The 19482-nt window shown below is 40.2% G+C and overlaps 1 protein-coding gene across 1 annotated transcript in view; it reads left to right on the top strand.

Moving 5' to 3' along the window:
* Positions 1-823: 823 nt before the first annotated feature.
* The window catches only part of LOC108033673 (dual 3',5'-cyclic-AMP and -GMP phosphodiesterase 11), a 43310-nt gene continuing 24651 nt past the window's right edge, over positions 824-19482 (top strand). The window contains exons 1-2 of the mRNA XM_044094325.2: positions 824-1855; positions 7880-7951. Of these exons, the coding sequence (XP_043950260.1) occupies positions 7891-7951 (61 nt within the window). The 5' untranslated portion in view covers positions 824-1855; positions 7880-7890. The remainder of the gene's footprint in view (positions 1856-7879; positions 7952-19482) is intronic.

Raw genomic sequence — 19482 nt, 5'->3', positions numbered from 1 at the left:
CCCAATGCTCCAGCTCCAGCTGGCTCTCTTCCTCAGCTGCTGCTGCTGCAATCTCCCTCTGCCAATTCCAGCAGGCGCTGTAGAGATGTCTTGTTTTTGGCTTTGAATCAGTCTGAATTGCCGGCACACAAAAAACATCATTTGCTAGCAAAACAAAAAAAAGGAAATACCCAAAAAGGTCCGAAATCATGTTGTGGTTACGAAAATATGTACAAGTAATGAGTAATTTATTTAGGTTTATTTTCTGGTTCAACTAGAAACTTTTTCGATAAGGATTTTATTTTAAAAAACTATTAGTTTTGTTATCGTCCTAAGTCTTATTAGTCACTGACATTTTTTATAAGTTTTTGTTTCCAAGATCCTATACAGAACAGCGATTTTTTGTCTTCACAATACTTTTTATTTATTTTATTTTAAATGTTTAAAGCTGGAATATAATAATAAAATTAAATTAAAATGAATTAAATGTTTAAAGCTTGAATATAAAAATAAAATTATTATTTGTAAAAAAAGGCACGCTATGAGCTAAAGTCCTACGGTCCAACTTCTTTTTTTATATTTGTTATGATCTAATAAAAAAGTTTGACAAATGCGTGTTAATAGGTGACTCAAAGTTACTTTCGGGTGAAAGTTTTTAAAATGTCTAAGTAAGATTTCAAAAATTTACTTTTTTGAGAGATTCCTATTCCAAAACAAGTCAAATTAAGCTAGCTAAAAGGGCATCACTGCGGAGCGCCAACAGCGCGGGGTCCGTCGACGCCGGCGTCTGCGCCGGCCGCGCTGCTCCACGATCGCTGGGCCGCTTTCCGCTTTCAGCGTGCCGTTCAGTTCACGCTCGCCGCTCGTCGCTCCCAGTAGCCAGTTGCCAGTTCTCGGATCGCGGTGCGAAGGACTCGGATGCGATTCTCGCCGAAAGTGGAGGCAAGCCGGAGCGAAAAGAAGCAAACGTACTAGCGGCCTGGACGCGGATTATATATTTGTGGGATCAAGATAGTGCTGATCCGATCGGGCTGAACGTGTTGTGCGCGCGTGTTTCGCTTCTACGCTTTTACTGCGGCGAGAGATTCGAAGTCGTATATGGTGAATCGGAAATCGGGGGAAATTTCAGAGCCCCTAGAGTTGCCTCCCCTCCCCCCACCAAGAAACAGTGAAGTGTATTGTTTAACAAAAAGAAAGAGCGCATAAAGGCCGAAGAAGGGAGCAAAGCAAGGCGAAAGAGGGCGAAAGCGAGGCAGAAAGAGGCAGAATTACCAATCCAGAGTCTGATTCGCAGCTGTGTTGGTGTGTTCGCAGTGCTAAAACACAGTGTCGCAGTCCCCCAAAAACACCTTCCTAATATGTGCTAAAGGAAAGTGTTGAAGACGTTTAGCCCAAAGTATACAGCTTTTCGGGCGGGACTTATAAGCATTTTTAGCGACAACGCCGCACTCAGGCAACAAATTACGGCCGCCGTCTCAGTTCCATACATCTCCTAATTTATTATAGGCAGTGACAGTGTTTTTTCATCGCTTTCTGCCTGCCCGGTCCGCTGGGAGAGAGACTGGGCCAGAAACAAAGGGAAAAGAGGCGAAAACCGAAATAACACAAAAAATAAATACAAATTAAACGCGCGAGTGTTTCAAACGAAAGTCGGAGCGGGTTGAGTGAATTAATGGAATATATGTACTCGCACACAAAATCTATATACGCGCGTTTTTGTGATATATTGAGAAACGCTCCAATAAACCAAATTTATTCCAATTGTTAAGTCGGCGGAAAACGGCCAGCAGATAAGTACGTCAACAAACTGAGCAGCATCAAAAGGCAGCCTATAAATTTGGATTAATTGGGAAAACCCCAAAGACGGACAAATACAGTAAGTTTTTCATAGTGTTAGGGGAAGATTTTCATTGTAGGGGAACTATGAGTGGGTTTTAAATTATGGAAATATTAAGAGCACAAATGTTAATGTATGAAATGTTATGTTTGGTGTAAGATCCGAATACTACAGAATACTTGTTTAGGCTATTTCTTTTCTGTCTTAAATCTCGGCCATTACTGATTCTAATGGCCGACTTTCTTAACTTGGCTCACACCTTGTGACCGTCAATTTCTTTTTTAGTACTCGTGCACTTGCTCTAATTTCTTTCTCTCCACGATCCTTCTTTTAATTGCATTTTAAGCTTGCTTGAGCATTTCGCTTGTGCCATGAAGTGCCCGCTTGAGACTGTCAAAAAAAGAAAATAAATAAAATAAAGTGAAATAAAATGAGGCACGAAGAGATTTTGCAAGCTCGTTAGCCGAATAACGGTCGAGGTGGAGAGTTCCACGTTATATGGTCATGAGATAAGACACTTCAGACAGCACTTGATGTTTATGGCCTGCCTTCTGCCTCTTCTACCGTTCCCGCCCCCCAAGCCTTGCCCCCCACGGGCGGTTCCTCACCTGAGCGGAGTATCTCTACGTTCGCCGAATGACAAGCAGCTGTCCCGCCAGATCATTTGGGCTTACAGTGCGGCAATCAAGGGACCGACTTCTAATCCGCCCTTTGCGTTTGATTACCTATTCGAAAAAGCCGGCTCTAAGAACTGGCTTACTTTCGTAACTCCCGATTGTTCAAGCTATCTTTTTAGATTTCATATAGATATCTTTCAGTAAACTCAAGATTCTATAACTTCACGATTTGTATCTAAAAATTATTTGGTAATTTCAACATTCTATAACTCCACATTTTTCATTTAGAAATCTTTCAGTAAGCTCTTAAGCACCACGTTTAAAAATAGTACTAGGAACCAAATTCTAAACAATATCCAAAGATCTTTGGATACCGCATACATATAGTTTACAAAGTATTCAGAGATACCAACACGTATGTGCTTACATTTACATACAATTTTAGCATAATAGTCGTATAAATATGGACTTGAAAGTACAAAATGAAATTACATCTACATTTTTCTAGTTACCTTTCACGTATTCCAAAAAGCCTGCTTTTGTGGCTAATAGTTGAAAGTAGTTCTTACAAATGGACTAATAATGGAAGTTCTCCGTTTAAGAACTTTTCCGTTTCCTTCATCGAAAACTTAGTTGCAAGCGCGCACAGTGCCCGCGATAGGTGTGCGCCCTGAACACACGATAAATCGTGCAATGACTTCCCCGTCGAAATTCGGGTTCTTCCTGTTCCATATCAATCACGTCGTTAAGGTCTCCGGCTGACATTTTCCCTCAGTTTCAATCGATTTGCGGCCGCCCAACGTGTTTGGCATTTTAACTATCATATTAACCGCCGTGTTTCGCTATTGTTCTGCGTCGCCGGCATACAAAAGTGTGTAATTAACTCAGGTGGCAGATACAGATGATAATGATGATGGTGATTATTGTTACGAACGTGTGTGGGCTCTCCGGAGCGGTGGGAACGGGCATTTGTCTAGCTGTCAGAGAACTGGAGCAGCCCCGCAGACCACGTGAATCAGATAAGCGCCAATATTTGTTTATCAAATTTTCAGGGAATGACCAGATGAGTGGCAGATAATATTTAAATTTAAGCCAAATAACAATAATAAATAAATATTACTTATTTAGTATTATATTAAACTGACTCCAGGACTTTAGCTTCCAGCACCCCTTTTTTCAATTTAAAATATAAAAATAAAATAAACAAACTTACGCCATTTCATAACCAACTGCTTAATGTTTGGGCTTCCCATGCGGCAATTAAATAATTTGATTTAATGTGGAAATGTTTGACAACCGGTTGGATATGTGTTCATTAACTTATTATTTGGCATCCATAAATTAGTAACATCGATATTCAAATTCAATAAATAAAACTAATGAAGCAAATAATGTGATTATCATATTTAGCAGTTGAATTAAATTATGCATTGTCCTAAATTGAGACTTATATATTTATTAAAATTGGAAAAATTCCTTAAACTTCACAGAGGCCAGAACTCTCGCCTAATGAATCAAATTTAATCATGTGACTCAGGCACTTATCAGCGACTAATTAAACTTTGCATATTCATTCACTGGCAGGGCCTTTTCCAACTACAGAGATAAATATTCCCCGGCAAATGCCAGGTGACTCAACTGTCAGGTGTGTGTGGGGCCCGATTATAATATCACTCCCCCTTTCTGGGGATTAATGCATTCGCAGTCCATCAACTTCAGTTCCTCAAGCAGCCAGAAAGCCCACAAGTGACCAGAAATAACTCGATACCAAATCGGATACGTCAGAGGTTCCGATGTTTGCGTCACCTGAATAATGCACGTCACCGAGCCAGAGTGTGGAAAGATTTTGGATTTTTGCATGAAATTGTTAATTAACTGGTTCGACAGAAAGACTCTGAGGCGATGGCGATGGCGATGTCGCCACGTGAATCACTGCATTTTTCCGGCGGCTGGCAACAATAGGAGTTCCACATTAAAGCCCCAAATAAGTAAAAAAGAAATGTGTTGAAAAGGTGCTGGACGCAAATGAAATTGACTCGCTTAATCAGCACGCTAATGTTAATTCGAAATACGCGTGGCTTTTAGCGATGTGACGGCTCGACTTCCCTTTCCTGCCACTCTGGTATCAACGCTTTTATCAGCGGCAACAAATCTGCTCAAATAACAAATATGTGCCGAGCACACTCCATAGTATACGATGGTATACTATACACTCGGCTTTGTGGTATATCATCAGGTACTATCTTATCTCTGCACGACATGCATGTCAGCATTTAAACGACGCATTAGCCATCGCCCATAAGCCAACTCCATGCACTTCGCTCTGTCGAGTCCCCAAACATACGAGTATATAAAAGTTTGGGCCGAAAGGAAAGTGTTTGGCATGCCGCACGGCCACAATGAAAACGCAAACAAACCAATTTAAGTTTGAGTCTGTTTAAGTCTGTTATGTATGCCAAACAATTACCCAAACTTAAACAAAAAAAAACACACAATTTTGGGACTCTGGAAATCCACGGATAAGGTTTAGATTTGCTGATGCTCTGTAAAAAAAGGGTTGTATACAAAATAAGTATCTCAAAGATAGCTTCACTTTTTGGCGGGAATTTAGGCATATATGGACATGAAACCTACTCAAATCAAGTACAAATTTTATTTCTAAAATATTTAAAACCAAAGCCTACAATGTAGCTAAATACTTTATAGGCCTCACACCTTTTATCTAGCAGCTTAGTGGGTAAAGGAAAACGTTAAGTCATTTTTCAAATATGGGGCTTAGCTTCTGGCGAGCTTTATTAACATGCTCAAGATTTCACTTAACCGGCTGTTTTACAGTTCAGTTTTTATGGCTAGCAATACTCGGTTTTCAAATATGGCCAAGGCCCTACAACAACTCTATTCCAACAGCCTTATTGGGGGTACACACCGAAAGGAGAGGCAAGGAAATAAATTAAGATTGCAAAGCATCATCTCGGATGGCAGCGCAGGAATATTAAAAATGCCAAACAGGTCGCAACTTTTTCGTATGTATTTTTTGGCTGATTGATTTGTTGCCTGTCGCCTTGGCCGCTCCACCCACAGCTCCACAATTTGCTGGGCGTGGGTGTTGCTGTCGGCCCGCAGATCTCACCTGGATTCGCTGCGCTCTCCTTTTTACTCCCGCTTTTGGCCCGGCCAATTTGGGGCCTCCGCCGCTGTTTGCCAAGTTGCTCCGCTCGTGTTTTATTGTTTACCGGGCTCTCTAGCTGCCTGTTGTTTACCCATCGTCAGCTGCTGTTTGATTTGCAACAATAATTTTTGTTTACGGTTTACGGTGGCCCCTGCGAGCGTGGACTGTTATTATTTAGATGATTACGCATTTTATAGGCGCAAGGCGGTCAACGTTTGCGTGATATGCGTTTCATATTAATTATGAATTATTATTCCTCGGCCACTTTTTCACTTACTTTTGGTAATTTTTGATGGTTTTTTGAGAGTGCTCATTGCGAAATGGGATTGGGCAAGTGTTGAGGTATGAAGTAGTTCAATGACAATTTCGAGGGCACTTTTAATCAGGTTAAACGTCTGGCACAAAAGCTAAATTCTCAAACTATTATAATGAAAGAATAGTTGATTCTGTTTGCAAACTTTTGGCGATCAGTGTTCTGGAAAAGTATCAGCCCAAAATAGCGAAATCGGTTGTACATTAGGCCGTTACCTAATGATAGTGCTCTCCTCCCCTGAAAGCCGGTTATCTAATGACTTTTTTCCGTGCCGTTCTAACTGTTTGCATTTCATTTCGTTTCACCACTGTCTTGGCAATGTTTTTTGTATTTTGCAACCACTAATTGCGAATAAATTGTGCGCAGTTATAATCTGTGGAAACGGGCCCTGCCTCGGCCCCTAGCCACCCCTCGATCGTGTGTGATCCGCCCCTGTCGACTAATCTTGAACACGCTGATCGACGAATGGCGCCAACTGACAATGAAATTTCATAGACATAAATTGACAGCCCAATAAATAAAGTGAAAGAAATGCACAGGGAAAAACATCCTGCCATATAATAGAAATAAATATTTTTAAAGTGATTTTTTTAATATTATAGACTGAATTTTAGGTGTATAAACCTTTCCTACAATATCACAATCAAACTCAAACTTTTTCCGTGTAATCCATGCCTTTTTCTTTGATTTTTACTTTGTCGCTTGCAATTGATTGCTTATCAGGAAGTGGAAAAGCGTAAAGCGTGTAACGTAAACAAAACAAGTGCGGTAATTGAATTGGCTGTAACCAAGTGTGTTTAGAACCTCAGCGGAATGGAATCAATTCAGCTCGGATCGAATTGAGAAACCGTCCAGCAGACAGTCGCGATCGCTTGCCGCTCGGTTCATTGACTTTTCCACGCCTCGGGCGACTGCTTGAGTGGCGGCGCAGATTGAAAAGTGGCGTTCCAACTGCGAGATATAAAGTCAAGGTCGGCCTGCTCTCTTTTCCGCTGATAAGGCGAAGGCAGCAATGTGTCGCGATAAGAAACCCCAAACATGAGCCACCAGCAGTGCGCAGAGCAAAGCCATAAAGCACATACGATATCGCAGACAGTCAAAGGAAAGTTCCTCTGCAGGCAAGGGGTTTCGTTCAAGGAATTTGGCAATATCGCATTTATTGCCGATCACACTTTGGCCGAAAGCTGGTATTGTTGTCTTAACAAATGCCCACTCAGTTCAGACCTTTGGAATTGCCGGCATAAAAGCCTTTTGTTGACCTAATGAATACTTCTATAATATTCACCATTGGTAAAGTGAGTTCAAATAAATTGGTAATTTATGCAAAGCTCTTAGGTGTCGTTTGTTGAGAGTCGGTCAACATTTCACAGCACATTATCTAAATCGGACTTAAAATATTCTTAGTGTTAATGTTTTAACGTAACTGCAATATATATTTATTGCTGTATCGTATTTATTATGTTTATCGTATTAAAGCATGCTTCATTAAACAAAAACTATAAATTTGGCCTTCCAACAAATGTGTCTGGAAATTATTTATGATGGAAAACTTTGCCGGTCGATGGTATACATTTCGTTTTTGGTCTGCCAACTTTTGCATATTTTTTGTAAACATTCATAAATGGTCTAATGATGTTGCTTGGACTGCTGACTCCATTAATCAAAGCTTGTCACTCAGTCATTCACCCGTTCAGACCGCCATTCATTCGCTGCTTTTTTGCTGGCGGATGTATCTTGTATCTCGGGGTGTTCGATATTATCTTAGGGTTTGTTTTCGGCATTTTTATGTTGGCAGTTCCATGGCCCCGATGAAAAGTTTTTGCGGGATTCGTGGCTCGAGGGTTTTTCCAGTGAACCATTTGAATTAGTGCCGCAATCAATCAGGCGATGTAGGAACTTAAAAATGAGTTTCTAGGTAAATCCTCTAAAGAATATGAAGTAATGTTTGACCTCTTCAATTGCAGATTTCATCGGAATGGCTTCATCCCCGAACAATGCGGCGCCGCCTGTTTTATGGCGGGCGAGACGTAAAATCGGTAAGTTCCCCCAAAAGATTTGCCAACATTTTTTCAGCTAAGCAATCGGCACTGCTTTTCGGTCGTTAATTTTTAACCAGATTTGTGTGCTGAATTTAAAGCCCGAAGGCGTCAGGGTTCAATGTCATTTGTGCATGCCTAAATGTTCATTATCCTGCCTGCCGAACAGCCGGAGGATGGACGTAAAGTCTTTCATTGTGTTTGCGCCATCAAATATTAACGAGACAGGCAAGATTTTAAGTGGCGTAAAATTGAAAACTCGAAATCAAAGGAAGGTTTATGCATTTTTGAACAGCCCAAGTGTGTCTGCAATTAGCAAATTCATTTGGGATCAAGGCAGAAATCAATGCGAAGCCGATTTGCGGTTTTCGCTGGGCTGATGAGTTAGTTGGGGTCAAGTGGGGTTTTTCGGGCACCTCATAGTAACCCAAACTTCTGCTCGGCTGAAAACAATCACATAAAGTTTTAATTAATTTCAAACAAACGGCCAAACAAACAGCGGGCCAGCCAAACAAACAAAGCCAACCGACAGAACTAGAGAACTTTGCACAATTTATGGTCGCTGTCGCGTGGCTGCCACGCCCCCCTGCCCCGTTTGGTACAGTGAAGCCACTACAGGCGGATTTTGTGTTTGCCTTTGTAATGGTACGAAGGGGCAGCAGAGTAGGGCCGGGGAAAATACTTTGCACGCTTTGTCAACACTCTTCCGGAAGCAGAAGTCGCTGATGTCGGCGCTGTCACGCTCCGTGTGGTTTATAGGGACTCCCGCACACACACACACTTCGGCGCCGTCATTTCCGTTTCCGTTTCCACAAAGAACACAGGCAAACAGGGGCCGAGGCAGAACGAGTTGAAAGTAAACTGAAATTATGCAGAAAAACGAAAAGTCCCCTCTGAGTCACCTTAAAAATGAAGATAGTGTGAAGCTCCGCTTTAACACAACATAAATAGATTAAATTTATCGTTTTTTTAGTTAAAAAATATAAACAATTATCACTTTAGGACAAATTAAATATTTTCATTTAATAACATACATATGCTGATATTAAGTAATTGGTTTAATTTAGAATAAAAACTTTGCATTTGTAAAATCTCAGATTTAAGAAAAATATTTAAGTTCCTTAAGATACTCACTACATAGAGTATCTTTGAGTGTATTTGCCTTTACTCCCGGCTTTACTTTACTTTGCTTTGTTTTGATTCGCATTGTTTTCACTCCACTCCATCTCCGTTAGCCGGCAACTGGGCAATGAGCAAAAGTTTGGTTCCGGACTCAGGAGGGGGGCCAATATCGTAAGTTTTGAGAGCGGAGGGGCTGGAGCTTTTTATTGGCGGAGCCAAAGCTGCGGTGAAGTTTATCCGAAAGTTCAACTTGAACAGCTGCAGTCGAAAGCGAACTTTGAGCGATTTTGAATTATATTCTCCCCTTTTGCGATTTTTGCTGCATTTTTTTTCCCATAGCCGGTTCTTTTGTCCAACTGACTGAGAAGCACACAGATACACCTATCCGTGTGTTTGTGGGCCCTCTGTTATTTTTCTTGTCCAACTAACGGTGCATTTGCCGACACAATAAGATTCGATTCGGTTTTGAGTCATGTCGCAGATACATATGTTTTTTGGGAATAAGTTTAGGGGAAAGAAGAACAGCTGTTACTGTGTTCGATTCCAAATCTCCAAAAAATAAGGAATTTAATTTAAAAAGTGTTTTGGTCAATAAAGCCCTTTTCCGTTTTGCTGGTTCTTTTATCTTTGATATAAAATGACATAAGAATGTTGATCAATGTGTGAATTACCTTTATAAAACGGCATATAACAGGGCTTTTGAATCACTAAAGTGAAGTAAATACAAATAATTTAAAGTAATTTATTTTAAATTTTTAAACTTCCTGAAAATATTATATTATAATTTTTATCCATATATTGTTTTATTTATTTATGTTATGACTGTACACAATATAATATGTTTACTTCAACAACAATCTTTTAAAACAAATTCAGTTTGTGAAAAATTCTGAATATTATAAATATAATTAAATAAAATTAAAAAACTTCTTCAGTTTAAAAAACTATATATATAAAAAAATCTCAATAAATATTAAAAAAAATTCTGAACTCAAAAACAGAGGCTCTTTGAACTACGTTCAGCATTTTAGTTTTTCGCCATCGATTAATTATTCTATCAGCAGGCAGCCACAATCAATTACGGCCATGGTCGCATTACCGTTAACAGCGACTGAAAAAGTCGCGTATTTCCCAGGTCACAGAACACAGATACAATTGGTATTCGCTGATAAGAAATCTGAAAAAAGGAAAAATTTAGCGCTATCAACAAGTTGAATGCGAATGCCAGCGCGAAGGGAATAGGCGATGAACGAGCGGCGGAGAGCGAGAACAAAAAAGAGGGGCAGAGTGGGAATCAAAAGTTCATTAGTCGCTCGCGATAAACTAAAAACGGCAAATGTAAATAAAAAGCCAAAAACAAAGAAAACCACTCAGACTCACACGCACACTCACAGGCGACTTGAGTGACTTGGCTTTGTTTATTTTAGGCGAATTCGCCGCGCTCGTTTTTCGCCGCCTATCTGGCAGCTACGCTCGCCGCTCGCTTTTCGCCTCAGTATCGCTCAGATATTCAAAGCGTTCGGCTGGCTCGAAAAGAGAACGCGCGACAAAAGCGGCCCGAAATAAATTACACTTAAATACTGCCCCACTGGCAGCCCAGAGAAATAGGAAATCGATCTGAGAACCATATATCTTGAAATCGGGCAGAGTTTTGTGCGCGTGTGTAATGAAATGCAGAAGGAAAATCCCAAAGAAAACCCCGAATGAAAAGTACAAATGTAATCATTTCGAGATGATCCAATGAAACGTTTTTATATGCGATCAACGGTCGCGTGCTCAATTCGCCTGTGTGAGAGTGTGCGTGTGTGCGGGTCTGTGTGTCGCCAAGGTGTGAAAATATACCTACATATATACATAAATATCTCAAACGATACAACGAAAAAGTATCTATATACACAACTGCATAAAGCGGTGCCACAATTAACGCAAGCCAAATAAAAGGCGTAAAATTAAGCACACCAATTTGAATTTCTAGATCGTCCGCTAAGTGGCTGGGTAAACCAAATGGATTTTGTGATCCGCCGTTTATTTCGCAGAGTATCTCGTACCTCGAAGTGGGAAAAGAAGATGCATTTCATTCTTTGCAGCTGATCAGCGGCTCTCTCGCTCTCCTGCGACACAGCCAGTGTTGCCAGCTCCGCATTTTCTTGCCCAGTGTGCTTATCGCCATTTGTGGGTGTGCGTGAGCTCTTCGCTATTTTGTTGTTTATTATTTGATATTGTTGCGGCGAATTTGCAGAGCGTCGGCCAAGCGTGCAAAAAAAGTATGAAACGTTACCCTCGACGAATTTTAAACTGTTTTCCTCAGATGACCTCTCACTTTTTCGGTGATTCTGTAAGAACTAAAAGTTCCTGAGGTCTCCCTGTGAAATTTTACAAAAAATCCTTTGATTGGTATTTTCATAACATTTTGTTTGTTTTTAATGAAAAAAGTTTTAATATATTTTTTTTAGTGCAAGTCAATTTGTTTTTAAAGAAAACATGAAGATTTCTTTTAAAATTTGAACTTGTTGCCTTGTTATTGCTTCAACTTATGAACAATTATTATTATTTATAACTTAATATAATGTTTGCACTTAACGAATTTGGGTTTTGTGGGTCAGTTGGGTGTTAAATGGTTTTTTTTTGGCGGAAACTGCGTTTTCCTCACCTCGTATAAAAAACGAAAGAGAGAGAGAGAGTGCCGTAACGCGTGAAAGAGAGGGGAGAGTGCGCAAGTTTATAGGCGATAAGCTGTCTGGGCAGCCCTTGGCCCCCTCCCGCCCCTCTCGCCGGCGGACAGGTGCGTTCACCGAGTTCAATTCGCTTTTGTTGTCACTTTGCTTTTATTGTTGTTTTCTCGCTCTTTTATCAGAGAACAATACCCACACGCTCACACATGTTTTCCCCTGCCAGTGTATGGGTGCTCTCCAAGTTTAGTCATTAAAGTCTTTTGCCTGTAGTTGTTGTTGGTACTGCTGTAACGGAAGTGGTTTTGTCGCTCTTATGTAGTTGTTGCCCTTTTTTCGGCAGTATCTGAGGGATTGAAACCCCACTTAGAACCGTTTTTAGCTACGAAGAAAGGAATTTTAAAAATACACACGTTGCGTGATTAAAGCATAATGTTTATTCAGATTTTTTGACAATAAAAATGTTTATATAAAACTGTGACTAAGTCATTCGTCAAAGCCTGTTTGCACCAGGATTTTCATGAGCAAACTTTTTAATTTAATTTCCCAGAACTCACATATAAGTTAGGTTTTAACGTTTTTATATATCCTAGTATCTTGCACTCACGTTTAGTAAGATACATTTCATATGGGAGAACTGTTACTGCTATTTTATGGATATTTTAAAACGATTTAAAAAGCAGACTATATTAATATTGTTCAATTGCTCCTCAGTACTAAAATATACTACTCTAATCTTTGATGAAAGCCATTGTCTATTGGAATTCATAATTTGTAGGGAGCCGGACGTGAGAACACATCTTGTTTCCCAAAAACCGAATCCATGCTAATCAGCTGCACACACACAGACAGATTGGGCATCCCCTGCCCTGCTCCGCTGCGCATTTGCCACAAGACTGCGTTGTTTATGATTGTCATTATCAGAAGGAATTACCATTGTTATCCAGCTAAATCTAGTCATTACTCACTCACGCGCTCCGCATCTCGCTCGCACCCACGACGCCCTTATCAGTGGGGCGCCCGACTCGTGCTTTCGATGCTGATAATACATCGCCCTGACTTGGCTTACCTGCTCCAGAGTTCCAGTGGGGCTACGGCCTATCAGTCACATTGAAATGACGCCGTCACTTGGCCAAAATAATCATTGACTGGTCATTGTTGTTGACCGTGTGGGGGGAATTTCCTGGTGGAAAAGTGGGGGCCAGATAATGCAGTGAAATTAACGGAAGCTAAAATCTAGATCAAAGGATTGCAAATTTCTTAAGTTTTCCAAATTTAATAAAGCCGAGGTCTCTAATAAATTATATTAATATCTTCTATCTTACATACGAATGGCTAACGCTTACAAAGTCTCAAAGTCTCTAATAAAACGCAGAGATTACCTATAAAAATATATTTTGTAAGCTGAAAAGCATCAACGCTTAAAACTTTTTTGTGATTCCCCCACAAATTTTAATAATCGGTTAGTTCTAATGGCCATCATAAAGACGTCAATATTGTACCACTTCCAGGAATGGTCGGCCCAAACGATTTTTCAAAAGATATTAAGCTCGCTTTGGACTCACTTTTTTGCCTCGAAGTTTGCTCCGTCCTAATGAATACTCTTCTGGCATCAAGTTTTCTAATTAAGTCTCTTTGACGCACTTGCGACCAGTTATCCATGAGGTTATACAAGCCCACAGGAGTGTGTGTGTGCGGTTGTAGAGTATGAGATACAATATCAAGTAGTCGTCGTGCTGTCCAAATGGGCTCTGCATGGTACTCGAGCCTTGCTTAAAAAAGGAGAGGGGGCGGTGAAATTGACCCAGTATAAGTACAGCATCTACAATATAAAATATCTCAAGTTGATTGCAGTGGCAAAAGTTGCACACATATATGGTAATTACGCCCGGATTATTATGGCCAAATGCAGAAGGTGGTCCGTGGAGGCTGTTAGCTGGTTTGGCCCGACGGCAGACTTGGCTGCCTGCGACTGGCTTCCTGCTGCCCACATTTGGTCGGATTGGGCCCAGCTCGTTGGAGGCCTTCTTCGATGTGGGTTAACCGTTCTTGGAGGAATTCCAACAAAATCGAACAAAAGAATCGGACACACTCTTATTCCTCCTACGTTGCCGTTGCTTCATTGCTGCTTTGTTCTTGGAAATAATTGAATAAAATCAATTTTTTAAGGCCGGGCCAACGAATTTTGCCTTATTAATAAATATTAATTAATTGAATGAAGCTATTTGAATTTCAATGAACCATATTCGATATATTTTGTGTTCTTTTTTCATGTCTCTCTTATAAATTTGGTTATTGAATATAAATTTATATAATTTAAAAATTTGTTACAATGGCAAACTTTATGTGCAGTAAATCTGCAATACAAATTCAATACATTTTTAATTTCTCCAAAGCTTCTCTTTGTCTTTATAAGAACAGCTTAGTACTAGTTTAAAAATGAATATATTATTTGACATTTATTAACTTTGGAATTTCAATTCTACATAAATACCATCTGAGATTTAATAAAATTAAGTTATTAAATATTCAGAAAAGTATGCAAATTTCACAAAAGGGAATCACGAATCACGAAGCTTATCCCACTTTTTTCCTTAAAAATCTTTTTATTTATTGAAATCCATAAATGCATTCAAGTTGTATACAAGCCAATATGTTGATATGAAGAGTTCTTTATGGACACTTTATGTTTATTTATCGCTTCTTCGCCGAGTCTTTGAACCTTCGCTTGGTTCGCTTTGTGTTTGACACCTTTTGTTGTTCGCCTCACTTTGTTTTCCATATGGTTCTTGCTGTCTCGACTTTGTTTTGCTTAATTTTTATTGATGTTATTGCTTTTATCGGGGAATGCCAAACAGCTGTTTTACCTTTTCTTCGAGTGCTTCGGGCTCAGTTGCTGGAATTCGGCACGTGTCAGCCGGATGAATTCTAGTTGTATCTTCTGTTGCCGATCTTGCGGATACATTTTATTTTCCTTTATTTGGTTCGTGTGGCTGTTGATTTATTTAATTCGCATCTCGTTTATGGTTCGTCAAAGGCGATGAGCCCCGGCGGGGTTTTTTGGGAGGTGGCATGCTTGCCAAACTCGTTTGGAACCCCCCAAATTTAAATCATGTGCAGTATTTTCAAATTAATTATTTAAATATTCAAATGCCTTCGTTCTGCCGATTGCGAAATTCAAATTCTTTTTGGCTGATTGATAAAAAAGTGTTTTGTTTTGGCTTGCCTGAAAAAAGCATTATCATTGTATATATTTACAATCAAGAGTTTATTTGACATTCGATTTGATTTAAAAAACAGTTTTAATTTTGGGTTGGATAAATAACGTGTTCAAAGTGATTGGTTGCTATTAATTTGTGCAGAACTTCTGAGTTCTTCAGATACTCCCTGACTCATGGCAACAAATTGTTAATCCATTTACCACACGGAAATTCCCCCAGCATCTCTTTAATTTATTTAATTGTATGCTTATTCTTAGTGCTCCTTATTTATGTCGCTCATATGATAAAAAATCATGCGACTGTGACGGGGAAAAGATTTTATTTTATCTTACACAATTCCCGCGACTCGTAAAATGTCGAAAATATTGCCCGACTTTTGCCTACAAGAGCATTTCACTCGTACTTCTGATTATACCTACGCGCGCATATAGCTCACTCGCAGTTCGATGCCTCAAGGCTAGACCCAAAACATATGTAAACCTATTCAACAAGAGTTTTTCCACGTTTGACAGCATTTTCTATTAATTAACGTGACTCAAACAAATGCATTTTACTGCTTCGCAGAAAAGAAATTTCCGAGCACGGAAAATGAGTTTTTTTTTTGTGGGAAACCCATTTGGAACTGACTCACATCATAGGCATTTCCTCCTTGCGAGGGGGTGTGTGCTTGCGTTCGATGGACAAAAGAAAAATGTGTGCCAATTGAACGATTTAAAATTCGTGTATATACATTTGCGTATATAAATTACGATCGGGAGGCACCGAGGCAGCTGCCCACACACCCAATATGTGGGAAAAGGGGAATGTACGTAGGGGTTGAGGTGTCGTCGTACTTGGGCTCTCTCTAAGGTACACTTTGAATTAAGATTAAGTTGAGAAAAATCATAAAATTATAGGTAAAATAAAAAAATATATTTAATACTTATAAAAGATATTTCGAATATCTTGAGGATATAATTTATTGCGGTTCTAATGCTGTTTTTATGCTAAAACATTTCATTTTTAAACCGCCTTGTGGTACTCCACAGTTACATTATTTAAATCTCTTGCTAAAAATTTCGTGTAATTAAATTTAATTGATGTATAGTATTTTTCCGTGTAGATATGAGCACCGCGCTCTTCGCCAATTCGCCGCAAAGCGAGGCGCGCAGCTTTTGCTCATTTCCCCCACGCTTATCACTCCGTTCTCTGCTCCCCCCGTATTTATTTTATTCCCCGTCTCCCTCTGTCGCGATCTGCCCTCTCTTTCGCAGCTGAATTAGGGAAAAATAACATGCTGCTTGTTAATTAATATGCTTTAATAACATATATTCCGCTCGCCGGGCTGCAATTAATCTTCGTTTGTTTATTGAAATCAAACAGATTTAATTAATTTATACCAGGCATATGCTGAGGGGCTCTCTCTCCGCTGTTTGTTTTGTTTATGTACCTATGCTTTGTTTGCCTTTATTTTGTTTTTGTTTTCCTGCCGAGAGTGCTGGTGGAAAATTTTCCAGCGCCCAGTAAGTGTATGGAATTAGAATTGATTCTAAACCGCTAAAAGGGGGCATATCACTGCAGGTGGGACGGGGGCGTCGGGGCTGGCGCCAGCTCAAACGCTTTTGTTGTTCTAGGCAATTGCATTTTTCCCGTTTATATGTCTTTTTATCTCGATTTTTTTTTAATTACCCAAAGGGCAATTTGCAATTGTTGTTCGACCGCAGTTCTGGGCGGCTTGCGGCCGGGCTGATTGCCGGATTCGAACCCCTTGGAAATCATAGAAATTACACGACCACAAATCAGATTGTCTAATGTGCAATGGCCAAGATTCCAGTTCAGTTGAAATTACTCAATTAAATGGGGGAAAAGGGGATAAAAATCATTAGTATATTTTTCAACAACTACATTTAAAAGTGCTTTAAGTTATTTACAAATGCATACTCCCATCTTATTGGCTTATAAGCTCTTTCTGCCTGTCAGATGCATTCGCCAGCGAAAAGACAAAAGCATCTTCAAATGAACAGAAATTGCTTATGATTTCATTAGCCTGCTCATTACCCTTATCAGACGAGACGTCAACAACACTTGCAGTTGGGCAGCGTTTTTGAACTTCAAAGGAATTAACCTTTCCCCCGACGTCAGCTGTTCAGTCAGCATTGAGCACCGTTTCGAGTTTCCCAGTTTCCAAGAAGACACAAAAGTTCGCCGGAGTTGTTTACTTATTAATGTGCAGCGCCGTGCAATATTTTGATTATTGTATACCATTTTTTCCGGCGGACCGCCCAAGGCTCCGACTCAGCCAGGCGTCGTCTTACAATTTATGCTGCTGATGGGTAAATAACCAAGTCAAAGCCACTCGGTATGGGCTCGAAATTAATATGCAAGATACACAGTCGAGTCAGTGTTTACTTCGACAGGGTTTCGGGGAGGAAAAGAGCGGCGAACCTGCCGGAGGCTTGAAAGGTTCCTTCGGATCTGTTGACCCAACCAAAGTCGGCACTGATCCTCGCTAACCGTTTGTACTTACGATTTATGGCCCAAACCAAATAAACAAGTGCCATTGCATGTACTTGTTCCGAAACTTTCCAGTCCCTGGGTTCCCCGAACTAAGCCAACAAAATATCAAATACATATTATCGTACATATTTGTTTGGTTTGTGGTAACGGAGCATCGAGCTCGGGCCGATTTCGTATTATTTATTTGTTCGGTTCATTTCCTTGAGTTAGCCTCCGTGACAATTCCGAAATTCGATTGTAAAAAAGTTTCCATTAATGAATAATATTTGTAAAGATATTTGTATTTATTTTCGGTGTCATTCTCGGACATTGCCAGATCAAAGTCAGCGCTGAGCGCGAGTAACAAATATTGTCGCAGACGCTGTCTGATCGGTGGCTAATTAGCACTTTATCAACGCGGTTGGACAGTTGTCAAGAGCTAGATCAAAGGGACACACAATGGAGATTTGTAGAATAAAAGGGGTGATTGGGAATGGGAAATAGGTTCGTTCTAAGGACAAAGGGCACTCATATTGTGCTAAATGCTCAAGTGCTGTTTCCAGCCCGTACTTAGCCAAATTATCTTTTGGCGCAGAACTTACCTTGCCCACTCATAGATATTTGCCCTTCGGCTCTCGGCGCTCGCCAGCTGACAGACGTTCAAGTATTTGGCCACAGAATTTCCATTTATAAAATTAATTACTTAGCTGCGGATAAAAATCGTTTTAGTGATTCAAAATCATCTGCAAAGTTTTTCAATTTATTTCAACAGCATTCAAGTCAAAAAAGGCTGCTCGAAAGGCGAGGGCAGATCGTGTGCGAGTTGATTAGATTTTCACACGTTGGCGAAGAAGTGTTGCGAGTATTTTTCACATATTGCTAATTGTTGGATTCGATTTATGTAGCTCGCTTTTTATTCCCCTTGATTGATACTGACGTCAGTTTTCTCGGAACCAATGACGCTGTACTCCGTAACTCATTGGTCGTTTGGCGAATCACTCATACTTTTGAGCGCAAACAATTTGTCACCAGTGATGGAAATCTTCTCGCTGGGTGACTAATTTCCACTTGTGTTCCTGCTTACCTTGGTAATTAGTGCTCTATTTTCCCGCGTTTTCCATTGATGATTGCTTTCGACAGATTTTTATTGACAGCTTGGTCGGTTTTAGTTTTCGAAAGTGACTTCAACCTTTAGCGGTCCGTTCGCATCTGCTGATGGGTCCTGATGTCTTCGGTTGTGCTTGGGTTGACTGCACGCGCCGATGGCCAGCAGAGTAGAGTCAGCAGGACGTCGAGGTGTGGCCACGACTGCCAGGGCGGTCAGGGAAAATCATAGGGAATTTCCTGGGAAAATTGCTTGAAATGTGCTTGGGCTTCAGTGAATCGAAGCAAGTGCTGTTGGCTGGAAATAGTTTTAAAGTGGCCGAGCTACACTTTCTTGCTTTTCGCTTGCCTTAGTTTTTAGCTCCTTTCGGCAAAATCAAGTGCCAATTTATTTACCCATTCAGGTTATAATAAAGATTATTTTCCGTTCACCCATTAGGTTTTCAACCATAAACCATAAACATATTGCGTATACGCCCCGTTTAAGCCCTGCCTAATTAAAATGTAATTTAAATTGTCACACATTTAAATTATACATTCTTTTGCGCTAATTGGACTGCCAACATGTGCGTTTTGGTTTATTAAATCATGTCTATAATTTTTGCAGCGAAATGAGAAATTATTCTCGCATGATTGGTTTTTGCGTCCATTGTTTCTTTCTTTTGTGGCATGTGGCATTGTGAATTTTACGACTTGGCATTCTGCAGCTATCAAAATGCGATTCATGTATCGTATGTGTATGCCGCAGAGATGGAAAAAATTAGCAATTAATTTGACAGATTAATTAAAATCTTCGCTCCACGAAAAGACAGAGTTGATTGCCGGGGGGCGGAGTGTGGGAGTCGGCGCGGTGCGTGAGTGTGTGTGCAATCAGCCGGTTAATTGAACTGCACCCAGCCAAGCTCGCACACTCGCACACACAACGGGCACACACTCCTCG

The sequence above is a fragment of the Drosophila biarmipes genome, chromosome 2L (assembly GCF_025231255.1).
Source record: "Drosophila biarmipes strain raj3 chromosome 2L, RU_DBia_V1.1, whole genome shotgun sequence".
Classification (NCBI taxonomy): domain Eukaryota; kingdom Metazoa; phylum Arthropoda; class Insecta; order Diptera; family Drosophilidae; genus Drosophila; species Drosophila biarmipes.
The sequence above is the reverse complement of the archived record's forward strand: the minus strand, read 5'-3'. Positions and strand labels throughout refer to the sequence as shown.